General features: G+C 33.0%; 1 protein-coding gene across 1 annotated transcript in view; it reads left to right on the forward strand.

The window, feature by feature from the left end:
* The window catches only part of LOC134255653 (lysosome-associated membrane glycoprotein 1-like), a 10,091-nt gene extending 5,316 nt beyond the window's left edge, over positions 1-4,775 (forward strand). The window contains exons 4-9 of the mRNA XM_062738176.1: positions 230-434; positions 1,767-1,931; positions 2,163-2,308; positions 3,214-3,472; positions 3,653-3,829; positions 4,624-4,775. Coding sequence (XP_062594160.1) covers positions 230-434; positions 1,767-1,931; positions 2,163-2,308; positions 3,214-3,472; positions 3,653-3,829; positions 4,624-4,775 — 1,104 coding nt within the window. The remainder of the gene's footprint in view (positions 1-229; positions 435-1,766; positions 1,932-2,162; positions 2,309-3,213; positions 3,473-3,652; positions 3,830-4,623) is intronic.
* The last annotated feature ends 5,444 nt before the right edge of the window (positions 4,776-10,219 follow it).

Consider the following 10,219-nt stretch of genomic DNA (forward strand, 5'->3'; position numbering starts at 1 on the left):
TGGGCGAAACAACATAACATGAAAATGAAGAAATTATATGCTTAACAAGAACAGATCTCTATGGATCATGCAGAAATCTTTTATCAGAGTATTTAAGAAACGTATCAAACAAATCTTCTTATATCAAGAATGGATTGTTGGAAACCAGTAATATGTCCCTTATATTCAGTGAACAAAACTTTATTTACATGTACATGTACGTAGTAATAAGTCCTCATTCATTATACAGGCTACTACAACAGTGGATGTTCCAGTGAGTAGTGATGTCACTGTCACAGGAACATGTGCCAGTGGAAATGAAAACCTTTCTGGTCTCACTATCACACCAAAAGATGGAGAAATTCAATCCTTGATATTTAATTTTGAAATAATGAACGGAAAATCTAACCTTATGTCTTGGTTTGCTAATGTAAATATCTCGGATGCCATAGAACGTAGGTATCAACAATGTAAAGTCAAAGATTTAATAGTAGATCCATATTTAATTTTTTCCCAACTTTCTCTTTCTTTATATATACATGAATATTATGATTTTTATCAATGTCAAATCAACATCGATTTAGTTGATGTATCTCAACCTTCCCTTACAAAAAATACTACAGAAAAGTTTATTTTAACTTAGTTAACTTTAGTGCTAACTTTGACACTTTAAATTTGATTTGCTACAGTGCTAACTTTGCTAGCATTTACTATTATGATAGTTGCCCGCATGGCGCAGTGGTTAGAGCGTCTGCGAAGTAAGGAGTCATTCCCACTGCGGGACGTGGAGACCGGTCCTTCGGATAAGACCGTATAAACCGAGGCCCCGTGTCGCAGTATAGGTGCTGGCACGAAAAAGATCCCTCACTGCCCAAAGGCCCTGAGTGTTGAGCATAGGACAAAATTTGTAGCCCTCCACCGGCAAGTGGTGGCGTCTCCATATGAGTGAAAAATTCTCGAGAGGGACGTTAAACAATATACAATCAATCAACTATCGTGATAACTTTGACACAATGATTTACTTAAGTAATAACTATGAAAACTTTGATTAACTTTAGTGATCACTATAAAACTTTGATTTTCTATGGGGTAAACTTTGATTTACTATATTGGTAACTTAGATTAACTATTGTGATAATAATGACACTATAGCAATCGCTTTGAAAACTTTAATTCACTATAGTGATAACTTTGACACTTTGATTTACTATATTTAACAATAGTGTATTTTGTAAGGGATCTGACATTATCTTAAAATAATGATATTGACAAGTGACTTTTGATTAAGTATATACCTTATATGCATAAAGCAATTTGGTTAAATTGTTATAGTTAGTTTGACCTCCTGAAAAGGTGAAATTACCAGACTGTCTACCTACTGGTAGTTACTTTATCATCCATCCCATCCACAATTATTGTGAATAATCGAAAAACTTTATTATGGTGGCTTTCCGTGGATAAAATATCACATAATTTAAGCATTTTATAAACTCAAATGAATATATGTTTGTCACATGAAAACTAAACCAAATAAATCATATCACTGGCTCTATACGTTTTAAAGTATAACTCTGCCATAAAAATAGCTCGTCGAAAAAGAAAACTTTTCCAAAATAGTAGACAAAGGTCTTGAACTGTAAACATATTCTCGATAGAACACTGAAATGTTTTATAGAGTTACTATCTAAATATGCATGATTGCAAGACTCTACGGCCATTTTTTGTTTAATTTTTTATGTTAATCAGAAGTATTGTTGTTATTTGACAATGTATATATTTATTGTCAGCTGATTTCAACCACTCAGTGACTGATAAAGTGAATTTGTCAAGTCCTAAGTTATATTACAAGTGTGAAAAGGAGGGAAACTTTTCGGACAGTACCCTGGCCTTCATGTACATGGAGTTAAAAATGCAGGCCTTTAATGTTGAAGACGGAAGGTTCTCAGAAAATGGTAAATATTTTACAAACATACATGGATAAGTATTAGATTAAAAAAAGATAAAGGTCCATTTCATAGTGACATGTATGTGTGTTAAATGTACTGTAGAAAAGTTACCTAATCTCTGCTTGATTCTTTGTACCCGTTTTCGAAAATACATGTAAATTGAGCATTTACTGGATCTTGCAAATATCTTCCTTTGTGATAGATTTTTTAGATATAAATTCTTCTATTCTGTTTCAGGAGTATATTGTGAGGCAGATTTTGGACCCATTCCAGCTCCAGGTTACTCTCCTGTTAATATATATTCTGTATTGAATGGTAATAAGACCTGTGTTTTATTCAAAGGAAGCATCCAGTTCTATATTCCGTATATTTCAAAAACTGGCGTAAGTCTGAGATCACTATTATTACAAGTAGTATACTTGTTCACTTAGAAATTTGAATTTCAAAAGATAATAGATATGTACCTTATGTGCAAATTTTCTGCTCTACTAGTCATGAGTATTTCATCATTTAATTCTCAATCATTTTATTCCGCGATGAGTATCTAGAATTTCTAAAAGGTTCTTTATTAGAAAAATTGAATTTGCAAATACAATAAATTCCTTATTAATTTTGGGGTTTCTTTCCTCTCCTTTTTTTTCTGTTTCCTTGATTGTGTTTCTTGCTTTGTTTGAATTTTTTTTTCTATTACTGCAAAAATAACCTAATACAACATATTCATAATTGTTCAAAATATTGCGTAGATAAAATTAATTACTGCAATTTCAAGCAGATTCTTGAGGCATTTGGGTTATGGTTCCAATTCTTTGATGTTTTTTGCCTCCCTTGAATTTGCTTTAACAATAATTAATACGTCGTTGATCTAATCAAAACTTTTGTTGTTTTTAGTATCAAAGCTCTATCTTCCTAATATATTGAAAACATACTGAAATCAGAGAATAGTATGTGATTTTTTCTAAGAATTTGTCATTGCAATATTTTTACTTTATCAAATATTCATATCACAGGACGATGTTTCTTTAATAAACATTTTGAAAATCTTTTGCATTGTAATTCTACAACATTTTTAGTGCATCATCTACTTTTACATGTCAAAAATAATTTGGTTATGAAGAGATGATAATTAGAAATATTTTTATAATAGATTTTAGTCCTTAACCTATTAAATTATATTTATCATATATTGAAATATTGAAAGTTGAAGTTACATGTATTTTTATTTTGCTCCCGTAAGTAAAGATTCGGGGTACATGTATTTATGTGATGGATGTTATTAATTTAATATCAGATAACCACAGAAGTGGTTTCCCTGCCAGCAGTGTACAATGTGTCCGGTGAATGCAACACAACTCTGAATGGACTCTTCTCTCAGCAAATGGTCATTCGCTTTTACGACGCCTGGATCTTGACTATTTACTTCTCAACTGACAAGAATCAAAAGACAGATCTATTATCAGCTGGGACTCCTGTTGATAACTACTATATCTCACAAATAGAACTGAAGTATGACTACAACAACATCCTCTTTACGGATGCAGTCGATAGCAGTGAGTTTCGAACAGATTTGTTAAGAATTTATATTGGCACTCTTAAAAAACTTTGAAATCTGGCAACTACGAAAGATTAAAGGCAGAAAAATGAAAAATAAGTAATATAGTCAAGTTATGTAGAATTGATAATTGTGAGATCAGGTATAAAAAAAATATACAATTTATAATCATTTGCAGTTCTTGGAAAAGAAATGTCAGTTGTTGCTGACAATCTTAGAAAACTCACAACGAATAATGACAAGAGCTACAAGTGTCTGAAAGAAACTACCTTTCATCTGCAAAATGGATTATCTATGGTTACCAAAGACCTTCAGTACCAATCTTTCAAAACTGGGGATACTGCAGACTTCAGTGGTAATTAAAAATTTAAAAATATTTTTTTAAAAGAATAGAAACATAATATGTATGAATTAAGAAGTTCCTACTTATGCATCTTATAGAGTATTTTACAATTAGAAAAATGAATTTCGAGAAGATAATCTGTGACACGATTCATGCATTTTTGGACACTGTAAATTTGTTACTTTTGAATTGACTCGACTTCCTTCTTGACGATGTGTTTGTTACAGAAAGTCTCCTTTTAAGATCTATTGATTCGTTATCAAAAATTCTACTATTTTTTAAAAGATCATGATAATTCTAAATTTCATTTAAAATTTTCATATTATTTTTTCCCTAAACGAAAGTCTTCTGTAAGATACGGAGATGTAGACTCTTGTCTTTCTTGCCAATAATAATATTGATAAAGAGAACACACGGACACGTTATGAGTATTTATATTAACTTCATATAAATTGCAGGAATAAAAATTGCTGACTGCATCATAAAAACTAGTTCAAGATACACAGAGTGAAAATTCATTTAGCCTTAACATTAGAATTAAAACTTTATTATAACAATTATGATTAAGAATCTAACTTTTTTATGACATGACCAACATTAAATAGAAAAATAAATCTCTCACAAGTTAGAATTTATTTATTACTAGAATTTTTAACATATTTTCCAAAGTCAGTAAAATCATCAAATAAAAGAAAATAACTAGTATATAATGTGTTCAAGAATATCGCAAATGTAGCCGAAATATATAAACAGGCATTGTGCAAGAAAAATTCTGATTTACAATGTATTGTTCAAATCCCTTATAGCGGCAGTCAATTGTGACAGTGAAGAAGACAAACATTACATACTGTACATCGCTATAGGAGCAGCAGGTTTAGGATGTCTCCTTATTGTCGTTCTGGTGGTCACTGTATACGTCATCAACAAACGCCGGAAATATGAACAATTAACTTTATAAATAGGAATGCAATTATTGACGAATCCGAGAAATATGTATTTAGATGACTGATGTGGAATATTCTGCTCAAATTACAGGCAAATGAATTTAAAATAAAAAAATGCTAGGTATTTAATTAGAAAACAATTAGAGGACAACATTATAACTCAGCAAAGAACTTTATTCGGTAGTAACCAATATTTGCCCCCCCCCCCCCCAATCAAACTTTGATGGAGATATATTGAATTAAGTTCTTAAACAGGGGAGTATATGCTGATTTCAAAGCACTGAATATTTTCATAAGTAATGACGCCATATGTACGTAATGACGTCACAAACATGACGTAAATTTCATTTTTTTAATGAATTTTACAGAAAAATGTACATGTGTACATATTTTGTCGATATTTTGAGTAAAAGTCATCGAGCGCATGTGTATTCAGGATCAATCCTTTGATATAATGTGTAGAATGATAATATCAATGAAATATGTCAAAATTGTTCCTGAACAAACTTGCGCTTTATGAATTTTAAAGCTTAAATTGTTGAAATTTTGTCCATTTTGTCTTCTTTCTGTAAAAGGATATAAAATCGGACTGGTTTGTGGCGTCATAAAAGCAAAAATTGTGAATACACTGCTTTGACACTATAATACTTTCTGTCAATTTATATTTCTCATACAATTTATTGAATTCAGCACATTTCAGGAAGTTTACAAATTTGACTTTTGTGGGGGCAAATATATGCAATATACCGCATATAGTTCATTCCAGGAAAAGTCCATAGAAACGCTTTGGAGTACAATTACCTAAATTGGAATTTGAAGACTATTATTGTTTGTTTGATATCAATAAAAGAGGGGAAACAAATTAAAGACAAAATAAGTCCTGTTTTCAATAATCACTATGTAGTAAATCAAATGATGGATGTGAGTTCAAGTTCCAGTCTTTTTAGATCATTTCTTGATTCTTTTACTGGATTCACAAATCCAATAAATGACAATCATGATGACGTGCATATTAATGTGGACATACCAAGCTTTCTAAAAGTCACCACCAATAAGAGGAGCTTTACTGTGAACTTTGACCAAGAAAAATATGAAATTATTTTTTCATATTTGCAACAGGAATTATTATGTGAGAAAACTACTAAGGGAGATGGCCATATTTTTAAGACTAGTTGCAGATCTGTTACAGCTACAATTTACAGAAGTACCTCGGTACTCCATATTCAGGGGAGTACAGCATCATCATGGTGCGAGAAATTCATTGAGGAAATAAGTGTTTACGCATGTGACATAAATGAAACAAATATCATTATTTCCCAACCGCCGCCACAAATGGCATCTACGCCAAGGAGGAACCTATCGAATTATGCTCCGTGTAATGAAACTAAAGAATGCAGCAGGTGCTGTAATTCTGCCTTACGCGTGGAGGAACTTTCATCAATTGTTCAACGCTTAACGCAGGAAATCGAGTCGTTAAAAAGGGAACTGAGTGAAAATGCAAATAAACGTGTAACCAGTTCAAGTACTCAGACAACCTGTACAGTCCTCAAACATAAAGGCAATTGTACAAATGATCTGCCAAAGGCTTCTAACAATGTCACTTCTAGACATGTACAGTGTAATGAAGTTATACCAGAAGTATCTATGAAAGAAAGCTCTACAAACATAGAACCACAACAACCTGTGCACCGGAAACTAGGAAACAGTTCCGTCCAGAAACAACGTAATTCCACATCTAGCAACCAGCAGAAAACTACACTCCTGAACGGAAGTTCAATTCTGCAACGTATTAAAACCCGTGGGTTATGCTCAAATGTTAGTGTGAGTACCAACAGAGGAGCCAGCATTTCTTATATTCGTAAGAAATTGCAGCAATACGATGTGTCTTCTCTAGAAAATGTCATAATTCAGGCTGGAGGAAATGATGCCTCAAATAAACGGAATATGGAAGCAGTAGAAAATGACTTTTCCGAGATAATTATGGATCTGAAGAAGAGGAATTCAAATATTTATGTTTTCATTTGTGAAGTCATGCCTCGAAAAGATGCATTGATCATTAATGTGAATGAAGCTATCCGTTTTGTGTGCGAAGAGTATGGCGCGACAGTGATTAAATCAAGTCAAATTTTCAAAGCCTGGAATTCCTCTTTATACTGGAAGGACGGTATACATTTATCTGACCAAGGAACCGCCTCTCTGTTGAAACTATACAATAAGCATGTCCCAGTTCTGAAGCAACATCAAGTACCGGCTCCCTCCGCATCGATGAAATATACGTGCTGCTACTTCTGTGGAGAACAAGGCCATTCATCCCGGAGTTGTAGACATGGGAGCAAAGTAGACTGTTGGCAGTGTGGGGAACCTGGCCACAAACAAAAGTTCTGTCCGTACTAGAATAGGGGCAACGAATGTCTGGCCGATTATACAGAGAGTATTTCATTAAGTCTGCAAAATAACGTTTTACCTCTCGAAACTTTATGTTCAGAATGTAACAAAAATTCATGTAAATGTATCTTAAAAAATTCTCAAATAGAATTTTCAGCTGCCAAAAATATACATTATCTCAAAACTAAGCAAAAATCTAATTCTAAACAGGAGATAAACAAAAGCCCTAGCCCTGAAAGTCTAAATTCTACCAAAGCAATAAACATCTAGATCTAATAAATGTGCCCCGACAAATTCTGGTTTTGGTCTAGTTAAAAAAGGTTTGCGTTTCGGAAATTTTAACGTGTGTCATCTTCTACCAAAATTAGACGAAATGAAATTAATTTTACAAAATGAACGATCTATGGATGTGTTGGGGCTTTGTGAATCTTTTTTAAATGAACAAATTAGTGACGCAGATTTGAATATAGATGGTTATGTACTTGAAAGAAAAGATCGACAAAATAAGGGAGGTGGTGGAATAGTTATTTATGTCTCAAATAATCTATCCTATAAGCGTCGACAAGATTTAGAAATTAGTAACATAGAAACAATATGGTTAGAAATCAAGAAGAAGGTATGGTTTTAGCTTTATTGCGCCCTAAAAATGTAATGACATCAAAAAATTCTGAAACTGACTTAACTATTAGTTAAATAAATGACTCTGATAAATCAGGAAAGAATATGGCAGGAAGGCTTACCATTCTGCAAATATGACGTCATAAATGTGAAGCATCTCTCTATTTTCAACAGAAAAAGCCTCAAAATGGCACGTTTCAAGGGGGATTTATCTTTAAAAAACAGGGTCCACAGCCGTCGCCCACGTTAATTTTTTGATATTTTGTGTAATATTCAATAAAAAATCACATATCTCAAGATCTTTGTGGGCGATGGCTGTGGACAATATTATCTGAAAGAAAATTCCTTTGAATAGTTTGAAAATTGGTGTCTTCTGCAACGTTTTAAGAAAATACGGGAAAATGCACATGTTTATGACGTCATAATTAGCATTTAAAAACACATGTGAGAAAAATGACTTGCATAAAAAGCATGAGTTTTCAACTTTTACACCAGTTTCATTTTTTAGAAAATCACAGGGCAAAACTTGGATGGAAACGATACCTTCTTCTTTAAAAAACACAAAGCCTATCCTCTATTGTTCTGCATATCGCCCACCATCTGCACCCACCTGCTGGGTGGAGGACCTAGCTAGGGAGATAAATCGTGCCTCCTGCTGTGATGACCAAGAAATCATACTTACAGGTGACTTTAATATTGATCTACTAAAAGACCCCCCTCTATCCTGGACATCTGCACTAGAAGAATTTGGACTAACTCAATTAATTACCACACCTACTAGAATTACTAACACCTCATCTACCCTTATTGATCATTTCTACACTACCCAACCTGACCTCATCTGTGAAATCCAAGTACCACCCATAGCTATGTCTGACCATTACCCTGTTTGTGCAACACGCAGATCTAACAGCATGCAGCGTAAGGGAAAACACACTGAAATTCAATACCGCGACTTTAAGAATTTTAATGAAGAAAAATTTCTTTCCGATTTAAAAAGTGTCAATTTTGATGCCCTTACGAATTTGGACAATCCTAACGATATCTTAGCGAACTTTTACAATATGTTTAATACTATTCTAAATAGTCACGCTAAAGTAAAGACTAAACGTGTGAAAACTGAGTCTCGTCCAAAATGGTTAACACAAGAAATTAATGATGCTAGACAATTACAAGATTACTATCATCAACACAAAGACTTTGAAAATTTTCGACATTGGAGGAATAAAGTTACGCTTTTGATTAATAATGCTAAATGTACTTATTATAAATCAGCTATTGAGGAGAGCTCTAATCCTAAAGAACTCTGGAGCTATCTGAACCATTTATCCTCAAAGCCAAAATATTTTTTTCCTACTCATATTAAGGACAACGGATCAGAAATTAACGATACACAAGGTATTGTCAATGTTTTTAATGAACACTTTACAAAAATTTCTAGCAATTTATTAAATGAATTACCAAAGCGTAACTTTGAACCAGAAAAGTTGAAAGAATTCATAAAGTCAAAACTTATTGATGAAAATGTATTTAGCTTACTTCCTATAAGACAAGACGAGGTCTTCTCAATGCTATGCAAACTTGACATTAATAAATCGGCAGGTATAGATTTCATTGGTCCCCACCTCTTAAGACTCTCTGCTGATATAATTTCTAAGCCTATAACTCATCTAATTAATACTAGCATTACTAATGGCATCTTTCCTTTGCATCTGAAACAAGCTAAAGTCACCCCTATATATAAAAAGGGCGATAAAAATGATCCAATAATTACAGACCAATATCAATCTTACCGACTTTATCAAACATTTTTGAAAAACATGTTGCTAATCAAGTACGTGAATTCACCAGAGCTTTTGACCTCATTACAAACTCACAGAGTGGCTTTAGGGAATTCCATTCTTGCCAAACGGCACTAACCAAACTTACTGACAGCTGGTTGCATGCAATGGATCAAGGGAATCTCACTGGCATAGCATTTCTAGATTTCAGTAAAGCATTTGATTTAGTCAGTCATGATCTCTTAATTGAGAAATTGAGGCACTATAACTTTGATTCACTTACAATTAAATGGTTTCAGTCTTATTTAAATGAAAGAACCCAAAGTGTTAAAATTGGTGCATGTTCTTCTGATATCTTACCTATCACAGCAGGGGTGCCCCAGGGATCTATTTTAGGTCCACTGCTATTTTTATTGTACATAAATGACCTCCCCCTATGTGTCAATCACTGTAATATTGATATGTTTACAGATGATGCAACTCTGAATTTATCTGATAACAGTGTACATAATATTGAAACATTTTTGAATTATGATTTATGCGAAATTGAAAACTGGTGTTTACAGAACCAAATGATTCTGAACACGAACAAATCAAAATCTATGCTTATGTGTACACAACAAAAAAGGTCAAAATTAGATATTCCAGAACTTAATACAGAAATTTCTGGAGAA

This window comes from Saccostrea cucullata, unplaced genomic scaffold (assembly GCF_032062105.1).
Source record: "Saccostrea cucullata isolate Sc308-1 unplaced genomic scaffold, CSIRO_AGI_Scuc_v1 ctg2383, whole genome shotgun sequence".
Taxonomy (NCBI): domain Eukaryota; kingdom Metazoa; phylum Mollusca; class Bivalvia; order Ostreida; family Ostreidae; genus Saccostrea; species Saccostrea cuccullata.